The sequence below is a fragment of the Myotis yumanensis genome, unplaced genomic scaffold, assembly GCF_028538775.1.
Source record: "Myotis yumanensis isolate MYYU_CA2020_CCGP unplaced genomic scaffold, mMyoYum1.0.hap1 SCAF_8, whole genome shotgun sequence".
NCBI classification, from domain to species: domain Eukaryota; kingdom Metazoa; phylum Chordata; class Mammalia; order Chiroptera; family Vespertilionidae; genus Myotis; species Myotis yumanensis.
This window is the reverse complement of record NW_027223759.1, coordinates 33319210-33340222: the sequence shown is the minus strand read 5'-3', so window position 1 is coordinate 33340222 and position 21013 is coordinate 33319210. Positions and strand designations below refer to the sequence as shown.

The 21013-nt window shown below is 50.1% G+C and overlaps 1 protein-coding gene across 7 annotated transcripts in view; it reads right to left on the bottom strand.

Moving 5' to 3' along the window:
- Positions 1-21013, bottom strand: part of AGAP1 (ArfGAP with GTPase domain, ankyrin repeat and PH domain 1) — a 418223-nt gene that overhangs the window by 51717 nt on the left and 345493 nt on the right. For 4 of the 7 annotated variants that reach the window (XM_070422457.1, XM_070422461.1, XM_070422458.1 and 1 more), the window contains 2 exons: positions 15365-15442; positions 2970-3124 (listed from right to left, as the gene is read on the bottom strand). In XM_070422457.1, the coding sequence (XP_070278558.1) occupies positions 2970-3124; positions 15365-15442 (233 nt within the window). The remainder of the gene's footprint in view (positions 1-2969; positions 3125-15364; positions 15443-21013) is intronic. The other 3 variants (XM_070422459.1, XM_070422460.1, XM_070422462.1) reach the window with 1 other exon arrangement.

Genomic DNA, 21013 nt, shown 5'->3' with positions numbered 1-21013 from the left:
GGGACAAACTGCCACCTGGGGAACGTAACTGGTTAATGTACTTTCACTGCCGTGTGTCTACTTGGTATGAAGAGTAAAGAATGAAAAACAAGTTTTCCGCTTATAAGAGAAGGGTCAGGCTTTATCGGCATCGTTAAGATAAACGTCATGATTCCTGGTCAGGAGACCACGGCCACACCACACTTGACGTTTCCTCAAACTGTCTCAGTTGCTACAACAACAAAGTCACTAGCCTGTGTGGGGCAGGGAGGAGTGGGACAGTGGCTGGGCGTGGTTCTTCTTAAACTTACACTTGAATGACTTCTCTAAGCACGTGAGGACAACATCGGAGGAAAAGAACATGAAAATCTATAAACTATGAGATGTGATCATCACAATTAAGTTTTATTGACATTTTGATATCTATTCCTGCAGTCTTTCCCTAAGCACATCTGTACACAGGTAAGTACTTCTTAAAAAGCCACATTGTATATATTGCTTTGAAACCTGCCAGGTTAGCCTAATGAGATACTGTCGTCTCTCAATGCTGCCCCGTTTTCTCCAACGTCACCATTTTAAATGGCTGCATGATATTCCACTTCTGGTGATTTATTTACGACGTTCACTCTGATGGACATTCAGGTTTGTCCCAGTTTCTCCACTGTAAAGAGTGCTAAAGTTCTGCACAAATCCCGGATTATTTACTGAGGATCAAGTTCTGGATGTCGAGATGTTAGGTAAAGGAATAGGTACCGTTCTTAAGGCTTACACTGCATACATTTAATATAATGGTAAAAGCCAACTACAGTTCAGAGGACATTTAGAATAAGCTTGATTTTTGTTTAAGAATTCTTCATAAGTCAAACTATCTTCATGTTTGATACTGAGTATGAAATAATTTATTGCTTACCACCTAATAATGTAATTTATTAATTGCTACTGTCTAGGTAGCACCATGCATTATTGGGTTTTATGCCTTTGGCTAGATACCCAGGTATTCAAAGTATGTTTAGCTGTTTACTAGTATGTTGGCACCTTGAGTGTGTGTGTGTGTGTGCGCGCGCGCACGTGTACACACAAGCAGGGATGTGTCGGCTGTCTCTCCCTGTATCATTTCTGCAGCACATGGGTGTATATATTTGTCTACACCTGCTATCTACTGAATTATCCATAGGCAGCTAAGACACCTTGTAGCTCATTCTCAACTAGTCAGTATTTTGCCTTCAAGCTATTGCTTGTGGGTATTACTTCCATGTGCACATGCGCACACCTGTTCAGCAACGCCCAGGCATGAGCCTTCCCTCCTCCTGCTCAGTGAGCCCGCCTGGGAAAGCACCTGCCTGTGCGTGCACACGTCTAGGGGGAGAAACGGGGCCGCACTTCACGGCTGGTGTGCGCCTCAGGCCCCAAGGTGATGCCTCGAGTTTCACAGCGAGCGGGCAGGAGCTGGCCAGGTGTGAGAGGGAAAGGGCGACATGCTTCCAGATCCTCTGATTCCGTCTGACCGAGACACTATGATTCTGTACTGAACTTGGAGATGTGTTTGTTCAACAACCCTGGCTCTCCACACTCCTGCTCTGAAACTTCATCCCCATGTTCGGTGGGTGGCACGCGCCGTGGCTCCCCACTGGCGAGGAGACCGGGGCATCTACGTTCGCTCTGGTAGCACATCTGCGGCCGTGACTATGAAGCCGAGATGCTCGCGAGTGAGAGGCAGGGACTCAGCCCACCTTGGTATAAAACCACTTTTAAAAAGAGCAGCAAATTACATTATAATAATAATGACTGGTTTACCCTGGGTAAAGAGGGTAATAAAATAAGACACTCCATCTTTCTGAGAGATACACTCCTTCCCCTGACAGAACTGCACATAAATCATGGGCAGAAATTTCTTTAAATTGTTACAAATGAAACTGCAGGTCGGTGGACAATATCCTTTCTCTTAGTTTCGAGTTGAGTATAGTTTGAAAATTCTCTCTAGGACTCTAAAATGCCCCAGAAAAGGAGTTAAAAACATCCAAGCATTAAAACAATGAGGTTGAAGAAATCCCTGTTGGGAAGAAGAAAATGGGAAGAATGACTTTTGTTCCTGGAATATCACGGGGCAGGGTCTACAAAATGCAGAGTGAAGTCATTTAGCTTCTCCTGGCTACACAAATGCAAAGTAACTACCTCTAATTACTGAAAAAAACACAAAAAGACTTTATGGCAGAGCTGAGCAAATGGACAACTTCCTGCATGCTCACACATGTGCTCATGTATGTGCTCATGCGCCCATGTGTTTACTTTTGTTTACGTCTGTATCAAGGGTCAGTGTCTAAGTTGACAGGGACTTGAATTTTGTGCATTTATGAGAACAGAAGGGTGCATCTTTTCTGTCTGCATTCTTTTCCTGAGTGTGGTATGCCTGAAATAAAAACAAATGTGGCCACATAAGCGACAAGAATCTCAAAGATTCCATCACTTGCAATAAAAAGGTGGGATTTGGGATTAGTTGAGAGGATATAGGTTTCAATGGGATATATGGCCATAGGAACATGGTTAAGCTAGGAGACTGACATGATATTTGATAAGTATTGGCACAAAGTCTTCTCCAATCTTTTCCACCAGTTAGCTTTTTGCTTAGAAAGAGGACTAGGATCTTGTCAGTCACGTGTCAACTGATGCTTTGCGCTCCCCTGGGCATCACTAGGCCTCCACACCCCTTTAATGAGCAGCTGCCCTTGATTTTGGGGGGCAGCTCCCTAAGGGCCTTACCTTTATCATAAAGATTTTTTAACATGATTTTTAGAGAGAGAAGAAGGGAGACAGAAAGAGAGAAACTTGGATATGAGAGTGACACATCGATGGGCTGCCTCTTGCACGCCACCCACTGGGGATTGAGCTGTAACCCTGGCATGTGCCCTGATGGGAATCGAACCAGCAACCCCTCGGTGCATGGGGCATAGGGCGATGCCCAACTAACTGAGACACACTGGCTGGGGCCTTACCTTATTCTTGCTGCTCTCACATGACTGCAAGCTGGCAAGGATCTGGCTCTCGATGGCTTGGACCCACGCGTCTCTCTCTTCATACGTGGTGGCTTCAAAGTGCCACGTCTGGCCAGTGAGGGACACGATGATAAACTCAAAGTTTTCTTCTTGCTCTGAAACAGAGGGTGGGGATGAAGAGGTTAGCTTCATGTGACCGCGGGCCCTCCGCCGTCCGCAGTCATACAGGTGCCTTTGGGTTCCACCGCGCCCACCACAGCGCAGAGCTGAGTCCACAGACCGGCAAACACTCAAGGTCTGGTTCCGCAGCCGGTGTGGTTCAGCGAGGTCTCCCTCAGTGCCCAGGGGGTGAGGAAAGGAAAATCCGTGTGTGATGGCAGCGTCTCTGTGATGGGCACAGACAAAGCAACACAGGAACGTGCCCTGTAACTTATGCCAACCATCCACACCTGTGGGGGCAAAACTAAGTTAGTGCTGAGAATCTCCGGGTACAGTTTTGGGGTCTTCGTTGCATGTGTGTGTAGACCCACAGATGCACCACAGCAGGGGGCGTGCCTGGGTTTCTGTTCTTTTCCGTCAGGGAGTCCCTTCCAGGCTGCTGGGATCCCACTGTCTCTCCTCGTCTGGAGACGATGGAATTAAAGCCTTCCCATGGGTGACAGCCCGGACCAGGATGGTTCGAACTTGCACCAAATCCTGCCAGGCCGCTTCCCATATCGGGCTCTTTGGGCGAGTCCTGGAGCCTCCCAGGCCCCTTTCCTCACCCCCACAGCGGGGCAAGGGCCACCCGCTTCGGAGCGCTTCCCACTGGCTAAGTGACATGTGCTAACTCAGGGGACACCCCATAAATGCCGGCATCTGTCCTCTTTCCTCACTAACCCTTTCCCTGCCACAGAGCAAGAGAGGAGGAGGCACATACAAGCAGCAAAACCCGCCACGAATAACCGCTAGGCACTCTCCCGCTGGACTACTGGGCGCCTCATCTCATTTGATTCCAAGTTTCCAGTCACTGGGCTGTGAACTCACTGCATCACGTCACCCAGAGAGCAGTTGTTATCAATAAGGATAAGAACCCGGCGACCTGCCTAGCTGACCGCTGCGTCTGTTAATTATCATCTTAGTCTTCTGACCATGGCCACTCGGCTCACCCACCTACTGGGCCAGCCTCTGCCTCCCACAATCGCCGCTCCTCCTGCCCATCTCCCCAGCACCCTCACCCCTCACAACCTCTGACCTTCAGCCCCTGACCTCTGCTGTGCTCCCTGCTGCTCTTGGGTTCTTGAGACCTGCCCTCACCGGGAGCCCTCGGCCTCCAGACATGGATGCTCACTCAGCTCCTCGCGAAGCAACGACAACCACATCCGGCCGTCCTCACCTCCTTCCCCTCAGTCTCAGGAGGGAAGCAGCCCTCACTCTGTGGCTGGGAGGCCCCTCCCACCTCACTCCATTGACCCCAGGGCCCAGGAAGGGGATGCTCATGTCCTCCCTAACGCCAGCCAGGCCTGGGGGACCCCTTCCCTAAACCACTGCGCGCGTTGCCAGGAAATGGGGCTGGGACACTGTTGTGTGAAGTCTTCACATGCTCTGATGTTAATGGTTCTGCGTTCAATGTAAAATCAGCTCCGCTGCTCTTTTAGAAGGTAACCACCTGGTGAGTTGGCCTTAAATCTGTGGAACTGGCTCGGAAGGGTCCCGAACACGTAGGGAAGGTGGACGCCCCCTTTTGCAAAACCGTTGTGGGTTCATTTCTTGCAAATTTCCAAGGGCACTGCTCTCCAGTACCTACCCTATGCCTGCTCCATCACCTTCAAATCAAGCTCCTCCCCACCCCGAGTCACTTGTTCCTTTTACTTCTGGACACAGTTTTCCTTTCCCAGCACCTTCCGTGCCACTAAGCGTTTCTGTCTCTACGTTCAGGGGGTTCTCTCGCCTCAGAGCTATCCCCAGATGGAAGAGACAGCTTCTGGGTTGCACTCCCTGGAGGGCTCAAGCCCCGTGTGGCCCTGTCAGGGGAGCCTGCAGGGAACTCAGCATCTGGAAGGTGATCGGTAGGGCCCTGTCAAGTCTGAGCTTCGGTGGGAGTGACACACGATGGTTCACCTCTCCTTCCTAACCCCACCTGGAGCAGGAGAATGTGATCCATTAGCAATGTCTGTCCTGGGGCAGGAGGGGGGCATGCAGCAGGCCTGCCATCTGTTTACTCTGCCCAAGTAAAGATTTCTTTCTAGCTCTGGAATCACTTCTGACATGGGACAGTTCTCACGTCTGTATCTCTGACCCCCAAATTAAAATAATTTAAACAATGCACACATACTGATACTCTTCAAATATTTGGTTCTCACATCAAATTAACAGGCACACACCTGACCGGCTATAGTCCACAAATGATCCTCTTAGAGTTTCACGATTTGTTACTGATTAAAATGTTAATTCTAGTCATAAAATTCAAAATCACCCAGATTCCACACCCTCCCTCTTCCCACTGCCATCTGATCAGTGACAACACTGTTCACCAACATCAACCCCCCCCCCCCCCCCCCCCCCCGCCACCTTGTTGCACCTTCCTCTCCATTTCCTTCTACCTCGGACTGCCCAGCCATACAGCGGGTAAGATGTGTGGCAGGGCCTTCCCTACAAAACACACTTTTTTTTTTTTTTTTTTTTAAATATATTTTATTGATTTTTTACAGAGAGGAAGGGAGAGAGATAGAGAGTTAGAAACATCGATGAGAGAGAAACATCGATCAGCTGCCTCCTGCACATCTCCCACTGGGGATGTGCCCGCAACCCAGGTACATGCCCTTGACCGGAATCGAACCCGGGACCCCTCAGTCCGCAGGCCGACGCTCTATCCACCGAGCCAAACCGGTTTTGGCCAAAACACACTTTTTATTGCAAAGACCAACCTGTATGAGGCATAAACTCCAAGCCCTAAGCCCACCCTCTCCCTCCCACGAGTCAAAAACCCAGAACTGTGAGAATTAAGTGATAAATGCCTGCAAAAGCGAAAGCTAGCCTATGGAGCAGACATTTTGGTGGCTCAACAAATAAAGTTACAAGAAGGTGCCAGAGAGAAAGCCCAAGTCCTGCATCCAGTGATCCCGGAAAGCATGGGGCTATCAGAGCCCTAGGTCTGCAGAGCCCCCTCGGCTCCTGGCCAGTTCTCAGAAGGAAACCATTCCACAGACCAGGAATACCCCCGCGAGGGACATTAAGAAAAGGTGCTCTCCTGGGTGTCCCGTGGGAGCCAGCCGGGTCTCTCCATTTCCCAGGGACCTTTTCTGTTATGTTTCTTTACTCCTGATTTCAGAAGGGCAAGGTGGTGGCTCTTTCAAAAGTAGTTGTCCCAAATATCCCTCACCAGCTTGTCAGCAGCATCATAATCTTTATAACTGGCCACGTCTGGGGTGTGACGCATGGCTATTGGGGAGCATTTCTCCTACTGTTTCGAGGCTCCGGTGACACGGTGCAATGGGTGTGGCAGTGATAAGCCGGGCACTGTCCAGCGGCCACTTTCCTAGGTACATGGCTTCCCGACCAGTTAGCGGTCAGCCTGGGGAGGAGGGACAGTTCCACCCACACCAGGACAATCGGAGCACGTGACACTCCTGGCTGCTCTGCTTTGCTCTGGGAGGGGACACATGATCTGAGTGTCCTCCAGGTCGTCACATCTGAGTTGGGACCTCAGCACCCCTTCCCCTCTTCCCAGAGGTTCAGGTGCCTCTTCCCTCCACGGGAAGGAAACGTCAAGGCCACCACCTGTGCCAGGCGAGAACGCTGCTGACCACAGACTGGCACCCCAGCCTCCTCCCCGTGGCTGTAGGAGCAACCCATTGTCCCCTCCCTTTTTTGGCCTAAACCCTTTTAAAAGTGGCTTCTGTCACCTCCAACCTCAGTCCTGACTAATCCATGGAGAAAAGACTCCCCTGGGGAGCCTCCAGCCTGCTGCCTGGTTCTCTCCTCAGGTCACCACCTGGACAACCTCTAGGCTAATCCTCGCCAGCACGTCCGTACCACTGCAGTGACCACGACACTCAGTAGGTAAATAGTAGGAGATCCTGGGACCCGAATATCTTCCCTTCTTCTGTAGAGACAGCAATTAACATGTTCAAAGAAGAATGATTATCAGCTGGACAGGCTGTTCAAATCACCGATGGGCCAGAGGGTCCCAACACATTTTTAGGAAGTGGCTCTACGAAGCTATTTCAGTGACCAGCAACTGGGTAAAAAACGAGGAAAACAAGAATTGGCAGCGTGAGGCCAATCAGTCAGGAAGACAGACCGGCATTTCTCTTCTCTCTTGCCCTCACTCCCAACGTGAAGAATGAGTGCTAGGACGGCAAGGACGTACGTTGTCATGTCTCATTTCGAGTGGTTTCATCTCACTAATACAAACCCACTCTTGGTGACAATCCCAGCGGTTTATATTTAATTCATTCCGTACAATGGAATTCCGGCTGTAGAAATTCCTGATGACACCCACGTGAAAAGCGTGTTTCTTAGTTGGACAGACACGCGGGGATCCAAGGAATTCCAGCTCCGGACCCCCCCAAGGTGAAAAATCAGAGTCCCACCACCCCCGTGGCCAGAAAGAAAGAAGCGTGCTGTTTCCCAGCGTGACATTCCAGGGCCTGGCTGTTTCATAAAGTTTTGTGATTGGGCTCACAGGGATTTAAACAGTTTTCCGTGTTTAACGGTTAGCTGTGGAAAGGTCCACTATAATAGTATTTTAGCACCATGAACCTGTCGAAACCAACCTTCCCAATTATTCCCAACGACATTAATAATACCGGATATTACACTAATTGCGTCCAGTTTCTATGCAGACGAGGCCCCGTGGGGCTAATTTCGCCTCTTCAGGGGCAAGCAACTCAGCCATCAGCCTGGTTTCACAAGGAAGCCCTCCTCATTACACGAGGCCGGGCTGTCAAACTTTTTTTTTTTTTAAAGGTTAATGGGCCAATCAGTCATCAATTATTTTTGCGGAATCCTTGCAAAGGGTTAAAGGGCTCAAAGCAGCTGCAACTGTTCCACATTTGGAAGTTGTTTTCAACAGGAGGAGCCTGACAAGGATGTATTTTGGGGGAGCGGTGAGAGCGGAGAAGAGACGGACAGATGCCTCCGTCTGTCTTCAGGGAAGAGGAGGACTGCCTGGTGCTTTAGCCAAGGCCACGAGGATCCAGATCTTGTGCCAAACTGGTGCAGGACGGCTCACCAGCGTTGGCGAGAGGCAGGCGTGACGTGTGCAGTGCCACTGAGTAGACTCTGGTCTCTTCTGAATTTAGGACTCGGTGTGCCTGCAGAGGTCAGCTGTCCAAGGGCTTCCCGGATCCCAGTCCCAGGCTCCCTACACACCGGGGACCCAAACGCTGACGCCTGTTTCTATCCACACGGCTAAGTGTTCTTCCTGACATATGCAAGGATGAACACAGGATGAAAATGTGTCACCTAAACCGTGCGACAGGACTGCATTCAGCGCAGAGGATGGACAAGTCCACTGGCAGAGGTGGCCGACAGGCGCCAGACTCCCAGAGGCTTCTGGGGGTCACCATTTAGAAATGATCTGAGGATACGGCAGCCGAGCCGCAGGGGAGGAGCCGCCCTCTGTTGTCACAGAATCAGGGCACCTGTGTTAGGAGACACGACAGTGCCCCGATGGACATGTTAACAGCAAGGCAAACTTTGGGCGAGGTTGTTTTGTTCTCATTAACAAGTGAGGGTTAGCAATGGGTTTCTCCCAGTTTCTGCCCGCATCTCCATGTCAACTTTTTCTTCACGTCCTTGAGGAGCTCCCACCTTTGGGGTCCGCTCTTCTGCGCGCACTTGGTTCTCCTGCCATCCCCTAGCTGGGCCCTGCGAACAGGCCACCCTGCCCTCTTCACACCAGCTTATCTGCCAGAAGCCTCAGGTGGGCTGGGACGACGAAGGGGTGTTTTCCTCACTTTCTTTGGCTGGGAAAGGCATTCAGACCTGATCCCAGGGAGCCTGATGCAGCCTCAGAATCCTTCTTAACCCAACTCTCCAGGTAACCACCACCACTGAGATGGAAGGTATCTGCTAGGTCTAGCACAATAATGTAGGCCCTATGAGATTACGCAGGGCTACATCCACAGCCCCGGGCTTTTATGGTAATTTTTTGAGCCATACATTTTGTAAAATACTTCAGTATTTCTTCTTTCAAAGCATGTGGTTTAGATATTTTACTCAGTGATGATGAAAACCACACGCATTTACGATGTCAGCCGGAATCCACCATAATGTAAAAAGTCAGGTTTTATTCATGTTCAATTTTCCTTTCATTTTTGTAGGAAAAGATAAATGTGAAGGAAACCTGAAGAATATGGTTCAAGATTGTGAAGAAAACACACACACCCAACAACACAATATAAAAACACTCCCTCCTCCCACTTGAGAAGTTATTTATTTTACACAAACAGAAAAAAATACATTTTCTGGTCATTATGAAGACGTGCAGTTCATGGCTCTCGGGTACGTATTTCTGCAAGCTGTGGCTCTGGTAGCTGGGTCTGCTGAGCCTGAGTCCAGCAGAGGGTTATGCTGTGCTTCATGTAGGACAAGAGCAGGATGAATGCCAGTCCCCAGAGGCAGGCCACAAAGTTAGGAATGTCTGCTGCAAATGTCATCACAGGAAGGTTCTCCGGAAACACAAAGGAGGCCTGTATCTCCCTAACGCAGGGGAAGAGCCGGGGCAGCAGCCTGGGCACCAGGCGGCAAGAAACTCCATCCTATTCAATTTGGCTTCCAGAACGGTTGGGTGCCACACCTTTCCTCCACGAAGGAGGGTGCCTAAAACAAACCTGAAAAAATAAGTTATTGGGTGCCACACTGAGAACATTCAGGATGTGGAAGACAGAGGCGTCAGGGCCAGGCTTTCGGGTGAGGGAGATCCGCTAGAGGCACCTGCCTTACTCTATCCAGTCACGGAGCAGGGCTCTGTATCTGTGCTCACTCCAGCTCCCATTCGTCACTTTTCAGAGGCAGGTGTGGGCTCGGCATGCTGGGAGGCCTAGGGCTTCGTCTTCTGCTCAGAGCCCAGCGTGGGAATCAGACGGGGCCCTGCAGGTGTCCATCTGCCCCAGGTGCTGCTCCGAGCTCCGAGGATCAGTATCATCCTTTTAAAAGTCGAGGGCTGGAAAAACAAGCAAACTTACTTCTTTCCCCAAAAGTCAACTCTAGAGTCATTTCTCACGATAGGGTTTCCCAAGTCTGAATCTGTCTGCATGAGGTCTCGATCCTTGCTGTTCACATGGACCAGGGCTTGCCTTGGCCAGTCCTGCCCTGGATGGATACACTCAACAGGCTTAAAACATGGCCACAGATACGGTGTGTTCTTGGAGTTGTTTTCCTATCAGTCAAGTCTTTATAACGATTTTGCAAGGACCTCCGTGGTCACTGTCACATGTGCCAGGTCTGGTAGGGGCTCTGCAGGCTCAACTCAGCTTCTTCTATTATGCTTCCAGGTAGGTTTTACTGTTTCCTTTTTAGAGAAAGAACCCCGAGCAGGGGAAGGTGAGACCCAGTAACCACCCAAATTCACAGACCTGGGATCGATCCAGGCCTGTGTTAGTCCAGAGCCAATGTCCACCTCTGACGATTCTGTTCAGACAGTAAATGGAGCTGGGAAGGATAGATTTAAAAGTCTGGGGGGAAAGAGCTCACTTTTAAATCCCCCTCTTACTACTTTAGGACATTTTGTGTTGAATTTGCTTCCTGTTACGTAAATGATGCTCAAATGTTTGAGTGACAGGAATTTGTGGCACTCCCGGCATGAGGTAAGTACTACTAGTGGCCAGCAGGAGGCGCTGTGTTACATGCCTCTGGATAGTGACTCCAGACCGGTCATCACAACCTCTGCTGTAGGCGTCATCTCCCTAGTTTACAGATGGGGAAACCGAGGTACAGAGAGTGCGCTTCAAGGTGAAGAGATGGGGATGTGAGAACTGGACCAAGACCGCCTGTCTCAGGGGTCTGGGCTCGAAACCACAAGGCCACTCACAAGCACAAGGTTTGCCAAATGTCTCCTCAAGAACCACAGTCTGAAAGAATGGAATGAGTGAGAGAAGAGGAACCCTGCCGGGTTGTGGAAGGCAGCCCAACAGGCAGGCGGGGCCTTGGGAAGGCAGCTGGGACACCTGGGTGGGGGCTGGGCTCACACCCTGCAGGCAGTCCTGCGGAAGGACAGCTTGACGGTCACCCCCACTTGGCAAGAGCTGCTGTCTGCCTGGGGTCTCAGCCCCAGAGGTGCTCAAGCCGAAACGTGCCCCACGCTTGCTGCTGAGCCCACGGCTGAGTTCGGGTGGCGGCTCTGACCCCCGTGCCTGGCCTGGCCTGATCCTCACGTGTTTTCCTGGGGCCCCTGACTGCCCGTCTCCCTGCCTTGTTTTCTCCTTTTGTAAACGTGGAGGACGCACAGGGTTACCTGGAGTCAGTGGGCAGGATGCCGGGAAACGATGGCTCCTGCCAGGTGTCACAGCCATGGAGTCTGTGCTGAGCCCTGCGTCAAAGGCAGCTTATTCTCCACGAAGCCCAGGGCACCTGGGCCCTTCGGGACACACCTTCCCTCGCTCTGCATCGGATCTCTGGCTGCCAGCCCTTCCCCTCTCCACCTGCTCAGACTCAGCGTCCAGTTGGGAGAGGAGCCCAGGCCTTGGTGGGCTTTCCACTCAGGTGTGAGCGCGTGAGCACGGCTGGGATTTGTGGAACTCAACCTGAGCGAGTGAGGTCTCCGAGCTGTGAGTGGAGCACTGGGCAGTGGGCGGGCGGTCACCGGTGAGCTGCCTTCTTAGAGGCCTGCGCACCTTTGCTCAGGTGAACAGGCACGTCTTGGCTACCCAGTGGGGGAAGAGGTGTGGGCACTGACTTGGCATGAAGCCCGCAGCCGTGCCCGCCACAGCTGTCCTCCAAAGAATCGATTCTCCATGGCAGGGCCTGTTTGGGACACAGTGTCCGGGGACCCCAGGCCATTTCTGTGGCCACTGTGGCGGCAGGGAGGCACCCAAAACAGAGATTTCAAAGGCCTGTCTCTGGGGCAAGTCCTAGCTCCACAGAAACGGACCTCCCTGGACTGGGCTGAATGGGGACACTTGGGTATAGGTGTCAACTATAACGTGGGTGGCCTGACACCCCAAGAGATGCCCCTGTTCCCAGTGCATCTTTCCTGAACCCATTTATGCCTATGACATGCACTGAAGATGCTTTCCTCTGTGAGCAGAGTCCATCTGCTCACCCAACTCGCAGCGCTGCTCCTCCGCCCGCGGGTGGCCCCGCAGCCACGCGGGGTGGGGGCAGTGTGCTCACCACCTTCCCACAGGCCTCCCTCCCATGGCTCCTGCACAACGTCCACCCTTCGGCCCAGTTCTCTCGGTTCTTTCGTAGAAAAGCGTTTACCACGGATGCGGGCGTTCCCGATGCTGGTCTCGGGAGACGACTAAGCACTGGGAAATCTCACCATAGATGTGCCTTCCACCCGCGTCACAGGCTCCCGAGATGGAAATGTTAGAGTTGCTTCTCGTGAAAGGAACGAAGATTTCACAGTTGAATTTTTACCAAATCACAAAGATTTAAAAATTAGTGCACTGTAATATATACAAATTATGTTTCCATATTGGCATCAGGGATAATCAGCCCGAATGAACAGAAAAAGAGCAAAAGAGAATATACCTCTGTTTGTTTTCTATGCTCGTACGTGTGTTTCCCTAATTAGTTCGGTGTCACTTGCTCGAACCCACGCCTAACATCTACACACGCAGCGCGGGGTCTGGGTCCTGAAGGCAGTGATCTGGGCACATGTCCTGCCTCCAGAATCTGGTGCTTGTTCTGCAGAAAGTCGAGTGATCTGCCAACGCCCCACTTCCCAGAACAACACAACACCTATGGGCAGGGGACTGTGGAGACAAATGACATGTAGTCCCAGGGCCAGAACAGAGCGGTCATAAGAGAAAAAGGGCTTCGGATCGGGACCACCAGGTTCCAGTCTCGGTCCTGCCCATCCCCAGGCCACTCCCGCAGGATCGGATCTGAGCTGAACTCCCCCGTCTGGAAAGGGGGATGAGGACCCCTCCCTCTGCCCACCGGCTGCACCGAGGACAACACCGACCAGTGGACAGGCTCCTTGGACAGGGCCTGGCTCTTAGTGACACTCTGCAGTCATCGGTGTTTCTGGGTACTGAGCGGACCACTTTAAAAAATACTCCATCTGGGGAGGGGTCCATTTGGTGCAACACTCGAGGCCTCAGGTTACAGTAACAGTCAGAATCTCAGGATGTGAATGTCCAGAGAGAATCATTTTATAGACAGAATATGTGATGACATACATCCAGAGACTGGCAATCAGAGAGGCCCTTTGATAATTTATTTTATGCAATTATATGAGTTCCATAACATACTATTAAAGGCCGTATGAAATGAGACAGTGTGCATACAGATATTAATCTTAAAAGAAACTCAAAGTAAATGAAGAATGATCGTGTCGCTTAATTGAAGGTTCATAAATGTAACTGAACACTGAGCAGATATGAGGAGACAATGTGAGGGAGGCCTGGCTCTGGGGCATTATTTACTCCAATAGACCTAGGGTTGCCTTGGAGACTCCGAGTTTGCAGTGTTACCTGATATTTACAGATTTTAGAGAGAGGCACGTGTCACGGTACCTCCCCACCCATGGCTTTGGGCAGGCAGAGGGGTGGGTTACCTGATCGATCAAGGCTGAGAAGTTCCCACTTCTGCGAATCGTCACACCTGTCATGAGCTTCAGCCCACCAGTGTCTCCAGGGGCCCCATCAGCAGTCTCAGGGGGAGTGTCTGCCTCCTTCCTGCCCCCCAATTTTATATACAAATACATGTGAAACCGAATGTCATGACTCATTTTTTAAGGCGGAGAGCCAATAAGCCAATTTGTTGTGGAAAATGCATACACATACAAAAGAAAACATATCTGATAAGGACACAGTGAACAGAAATGATTTGTACCTTAAGTTGAAAAACTAACATTAAAAAATAGTGAACGAGCATTTTAATACCCTTTAAAATACCACAAAAAAAGATACTTGGTCCTGTAGGTATTGGGACTGTTGCTAAAATGCTATTATTTTTCTCTCTTGTTTTATCTTTCTTGAACGAATGCTTTGAAAGAAGATACCAGGGGGGTCAAGCTCCATTGGTACCTTATCGGATGACAATTCCCCCTTGAGGAATGAAAAAAATTATGATTAAAAAATAGGTCTTTAACAAGGCATCATGAAGATGTAGTTTTGTTTTCCAGATCCATTTTTTTTTCCTGGCCGAGAGCAGGGTTTTCAGCGGCGAGACCGGAGCAATTGTGAAAGGAAGAAAAGAAGGGCAGCGATATAAATCAGCGGAGGTTAATGACTGGGATGTGAAGAGGGGGACTTGTTTACAGAAATACTGTGCAATTTAAAATTTACAAGAGATTTAATGCCACCGCCTGGCAATCGCTAAAATCAACAGCCCAGAAAACAGTGACATTAAGAAAAATATTACAGTTATAATCATCCCCAAATAAGTCAATTAGTGTGAGGGCGCCGGCTCGCGATTACTTGACCCATTTGGCTTGCACTTAAGTGAAAAAAAAGTCCCCCTATTATACCGAGATCGCTGGTTTGTGACCTGCTTTGCATCGCACATAATGTACGCCAGCCCCCTGCGCGAGGGCTTGGGCTGAGGGTGGAGGGGGTCCCTTGCTTGGCATCAGAATAATTCTGACCCCTGACATTTGTAATCATAAAAAAAGGCAATTTATAATTGTGTTGTTCAAATGAAGGTGGGGAGGGAAATTCAATCTGCTATTATACAAAAGCAATGACGGCTGTCTTCGCGGAAAAAAGCAACGCAAGTCAATTTGTGAACTTTGGCACCGGACGACCTTTAGAAACACAACAATATACCGAATTTACAAGCAATAGCAGCCCATGCAAATGACCCGGGCCGGGCCTCCGGATCAGAGCTGCGCGGAGCATTACAGAGAATGCGTCCACAAAACAAATTAAGACTGTTGCTTAAATGTCACGGCGCACTATTGTGTTTGGCTACAGATCATTACACCTGATACTAACACTTTTAAAAACTGTAATAACTTGGGAAATATTACGTTGAGTGCCCACATGTATAAAGCAAAAGAAAAAAGAGGAGGAAATAGGTTTCTGAAGTAATTTAAACATCACCACTCTATGACTGAAGGGAAAGGTCAGAATTTAAGTAAGCTGAAAGGAACATGAATGGTAAAATAAAACACACAAACAAAAAGATGGAAAGACCACAGGAATGAGTCTGCAAACACAATAGGGGTGCATGCGGCTTCGGGCTGCATTTCCATGTCTGGGGGGGGGGGGTGCTGGCGGAAGGGGGGACGGCGTTACCTTCAGTGTTGGTGCTGCTGCTGCTGTATATATTTCGCAGGCTACCAACACGGTTTAGTTTCCATGCTTTGCGTTTGGCTGCATCCAGAGAGCAGAAAGGGGAGAGGGGGAGAAAGACAGAAAACAAAAAGGAGAAGAAATCAAATGAAAAGGGAGAAAAGAAATGTCAAAGTAGCACGTGACATCACGTCCATCTGTTCCCGGAGGGGCGGTGGGTGCTGGTGGGTCCCCGCTGGTCCCTTCCCGCCCCCCACCCCACCCCCACCCCTCACTGCCAGCCTGTAGCACAGGGAACCTGGGCAGGACAGAGGCGTGCCTGCCAGTGTCACTATGTTTGCACAGAATTAAACAGATGCCCAGGCAAGGAGGCCAGGCACCCTGGTTTTACACGTGGCTACTTCTAACCGTGCCAAGCTGGCCTTTTCCTTGGGGACTGGTGGCATCTTTTGAAGGAGCTATGATGCCAGTAGCCATGAGCCCTCTGATTTGGCAAAACCTGGCAGCATGTCAAATCTAGAGCTCCTGGTGATGAGCAGTTCCTGTGTGTGCTGCGGACGGGGGTCTTAACACTCAGCTGATAAAAGATGAAGCCCTCCACCCCCTCCCCCCGCGACCAGACATATGAGCATATTTGGATCTGGATAGTAATCACCTCAGCAAAACCCTGCTACCACCTGGCTGTGGCTGAAGGGTGGAGGCCCCTTCTTACGGGGCCGCCGGGGGCTCTTGATGGAGCTCCCAGGCCCCCCTAGAGCACATGTGCCTCCTTACGTGCTCAGCTCACTGGAGGAAGCATCAGAAAGAAAAAGCAAATACCAAGTTACCCAGAGAGGAGCATGTGACCCACGGAGGAACCCTGGGTTGGGAAGTCAAAGGCAGAACCAATCTAACACGGGCGGACCCCACACCTCACACTGTGCAGTGACTGGTTGGGGTGAGAGGGGCCCCGATGCTCCTCTGGGGAGACAGTCTCAGTTCATCAGCCGACCCACCCCCTGGACTCAGGACGTGAGATCCGTGAAGGACCCTAACCAGACCACCTGTCTCTCTCCATGTCCACAGCCGGGAAGAGAAACTGGTCAGCCCTCCCATGAGGCTCTTTGGATGACTGTGCACACCTGGGGAGGCAGGTGCCTGCATCTGCACAGGAGTCTTGACGCTCACAGCACAGAAACGAGGCCTGCACTGGGCAGGGGACAGCTCTCTCACGCCCACCCGCTCCTCACTTAGGACGGGTTGGCTGCTCCTGCCTGCGGTGGAGTTTACCTCAGAGTGTGGTGTAGGCTCCGGTGTGCCCAGTTCAATGACCTGGGGGAGGACTGGGTCTCCAGGACCAGTTCTGCTGCGGAAGCGAACCCCAGTGCCTGGGTGCGTATTGGGTTTCTTTGGAGTGACGACAGAAAATACATGCACAAAATGTGGACATTCAAGGAAGCAGATGCAATTCTAAAGCAGCACAGTTCTGTGTATTCGGAGGCAAATATTATGTAACAGTGAGAAAAAGAACTAGCTGTCATTTACTTGTCACCTGATTTAAAGAGAAACAGTTAAATTTTAACTAAACACCTAAGAATGACTTGGTAGCTTCAAAACAAGAAATAATAAGAAATGCAATCTCGAAACGAGTAGGTGTCTACAGTGTATGGGTCTAAACTTAATTTTTTCATGGGTGGAGACGTGTCCCTCATCTCTATATCCTCAAGGTATCGATAAGGTACCCGTCCCAGGTAACAGCACACCTGGGAAAGGGCCTTCAGGTACCCACCAGTACAAACGTCATGCCTACAAGGAACCGAACTAGTCAGTTTTCAAGTGTTTCCTTTGGAGACGTTCAGCGGAGGATTACCAGGTTCCTCAGGGGTAACGGACACTTTCGCTGTGCCCTTAATTATTTCAATAGCCGAAGTCCTGGCATCTTGGCCCATAATTCACAAGTTCCAGAAAGTAGCAGTCAGAGAGCCCTGCTCCTCACGGAAACTAGCCTCTGTCGGCAACATTTACATATAAATAGGCACAGTGTGGTCAGGGCTCGGGAGGGGGAAGCGCCATCGAAAACCCTCTCTGGCTCGCGCTATGCTTGCATTTTTCATGCCCTGGTCTCCCATTACTGTATGGAAGTATAAGCAGGAAGTGAACTTGCAGCCTGGTTTTCTATTAACCTATTGATGAAATAATCAATTTTAATGTGTAGAATGTCATGCCTTTTTCTTCTCCTAAAACAAATGGACTTTTCCTGGCTGATGCCAAGGTCCTGATACGAGCATTCGTCTCCCGGGGCACTGATTGCTCCAAGTCCACTGGGTTAGAAGCTTCAACACGAAAATACAATCGTATGATCATCGCTAAAACCTCAGGCTGTGTGCGACACAGCTGCCCAGACTCACCTCTAAGGGAAACGGAAGCATCGCACCAAAGGGACTCGGGAGTGCTCAACCTGAGGCTGCTGGCTGGATACCGGGTTCTGCTTGACCACCACACATCTGAGCCACGTGCGGGGGGGACCCATGGCTCTCAGGCCTCTGAAATAGGCAGCGATTCTCGAGGACTTCACGTAGACGAGCTCAAAAAACTACATTTTCTGGGTAATCTTTGTTTTAAGAAATTCATTTTTTTTTTGGAAAAAAATTACAGGAATATAGTTTCTTCCATTTAAACGTAGGCTGACTTATTTTGACTTTTGTCACTGTTATTTGTTTTTCACAAAAACTATTATTTTAAAACCAGAATTTCACCTGTTATTGGGCAAAGGCAGCAGAGTCTCTCAACGGCCGCTCAGCCTGAGCGAGAGCGACGTTCTGAAGGAAAAAGGCTGGTGAAAGGCCAAGTCACAGGCCCTCTCTGCACGGCGTCGGTGTCTGGTGGACAGAATGAGGAGGGGCGCGATCGCTCACCTCCTCGTAATTGCTCCCAGTCACGGCCTTCTCAGAGGAGACGGTGAGGAAAACTCGCAAATCACGGCTGTGCTGAGTAGGAGTTGCTGGAATCACTTAGCGTTAACGTCTCGCAATTATTACATGTGGCCGAATTTGGTGGGAGCAACAGCTTTTCCTGAGAGGTCATGCGATGATCACGAGTGAATTAAAATTTTATTTTAGAGGAGAATTTCTATTTTGTTTCTCTAAGCAAAATATTGTTTTTCTCCTTACAGCATGTGAGTGCCTGAGGACTACTCACAGACAGATCTCCAAGACGAGACTCTTCCGACCAGCGCTTAACAAATGGACTAAAAAGAGTCCTTAGTCTGCTGGCACGCTCCAACGAGCAGGGTTTTATCCTCAACTCTTTCTCCCTCACTGCACCAGGAGACCAGGGTTTACACTAATGTCACCTCTGGTCTCCTTCTGCTAGAGCTCTTTGTTGACTGAGTGTTCCTCAGGTAGCTGGTGAAAAGACAACACAGCCAGGAGGGTGCATGTCCGAAGCCTGTGCACCCCCACTTATGTCCGAGGGTGAGGGCCAACTGGGCTGGCAAGGTGAGGCTCTGCAGACCCCAGAGTCAATTTTGAGAACGAACAAGGTCTTTTTGTGTGCCACTCACTCCTAACATGTCTCAGAACAAAACAAATACCCCCTCCATCCATTCAAGAGGGGGCACAGCTGTGCCTCTCAGAGAAGCCATGTGGTAACCTGGTCAGACAGCACGACCCTGTCCACTTCGGACGTGTAGCTATTTGTTTTAAGGATGCCGTCGGTATAAGGCTGCCTGTGCAGCAGAGAGGAGGCCTGTGCTCCGGGGAGTAGTTTACACTGACGCTGGCCCCAGGACGCCGAGTGGGAAACGCCCCCTCCCTCCCTCGGGACGGGCATAGGCAGGAGCAGATTCCACTGTGGTTTCCCGTCCCTTCCAGTTTAGTGCACTCCGGTATCGCCGTGACCTTTGTCTGTGGCGATTTCACTGCGAGGTTAGAGATCGGGGATTTCTTTTGTGCTGGCCTCATGGATGTTCATTTGCTCGACAAGACTGTGTACACATTCTCTTCTCTGAAAAGGCCGTGGCGTTTTTCCTAAGACGCAGCCCCGAAGATTCGCACAGGATGTGAACTCGCTGCTTCCGCCGTGAAGGGGCTTCCTAGAGGCGGCCACACAGAGAAGTCGTTGTGTTGAAACACCCATTAAAAGGGCCTTTGAGAGGATTAAACAAAACCCGAGGCCAAGCCAATCTAGGACGTGTGTTCAGGAAGCAGCCTAACTTGGTCGTTGGCAGGTTCCAGCAAGACCAGGGTCCTTTTCCTAATTCTGGGCCCAAGAAGGCAGGATGAATATCTGATGAAGTAAAAGTCCGAAATAAGTAATCACCTCTTCATGATAAACTTTTGATTCAGTTTCTAGTAACTCATAATGGCTTTCTTTACAGCAAATACAATTTCCATGTCGGTGGCTTCGTTTAAAGCTCTTGGATTTGCAAACTGCCAGGGCTTCTACAGAGTGGGCTAATGCAGACACTTACAGAAAATGCCATTAACCCTGGGAAACAGTGAAAATAAAAACTAAGTAAAAACTCCAGGATACGCCATAAAACCAGAAGTTCCAATTAGGTAGAGAGCAGTTTTCCTTTCGGCCTGGAAACACACTGAGTGCCGAGCGTGGGTTCAGGTGCAACCGGGATTAATTGGGTATTTCTTCCAGCACCAAGAATGTCCACCTTTCACCAGGGCGAAAAGGAGAGGTGACTGCAGGGGACATGCCCTTTATGATAAACCTGTCATGTAGAAGTTTAGTTTGGCATGTTCTCAGGTGGAGATTAGAAATATATCCCTAAGTCGCGGAAACTTCTCTCCTTGTCTTCACGGAGTAGCTGTTCATTTGGAGAAGGGAGAGCTGTTGTTGTTTTTTTTTGGGGGGGAGGCGGCTTATTAAGAAGTTGAAATTGGGGCTCCTTGGCCTCGGGGTTGATTCTGTTCTGAGTGTAGGATGAGGTAGAACAGGAACTGGCCATGACGTGGCAGCACCAGAAATACTCTGCTTTCGTATTTTAGGCCTCGCTCCTCAGTGAACACTGTCACATCCCCCTAATCATTGCGTGGTTGTCCTTCAAAATAGAAACAATCAGCAGACCGAATTCTCACTTCAGAAAACGCGAGGTTCAGCTGTGTTCTCACTGCAGGCCCAGCACGCGGGTGCGCCGCTGCCGCCACCGCCACCACCGCAAGATCCCGAGACAGGAATGAGTGATAATGGGAAACATTCGTCTCTTCTTCTTTTTTCTTTCTTCTCTTATGTCTTCTCAATTTCCTCCAATAGAGTATATTGCAGGCTTTTGTAGGATTTTTTTTTTTTTTAAACACAAAATCTTTCTCGACAATTTCAGGAAAAAAATAGGTTTTTAATAAAACTTCAAATTGTGCTATCATATTTCAAAGGCGATGGCCAGTTAAGGCAACTAATCAAAGGCACAATTACTCTGCGACGGCCGCTCGCGCTCCGTGCAGGGCTGTAATTGAGGGGCTGTGATCACTGGACCACCAGCCGCAGCCACGCAGACAGTGCGTTTCATCTGCCCTCCCTGTGGCTGACTTCCTCCCACCACCCCGCGGAATGACACATTTCAGGGTTAGTCAGTCAATCACGTCCCCCTTCCCTCTGGCCATCTGAATCTGAGAAGACTACCGAAAACATCTTCCAGAAAGTACTTTTTAACCTTTTGCATTT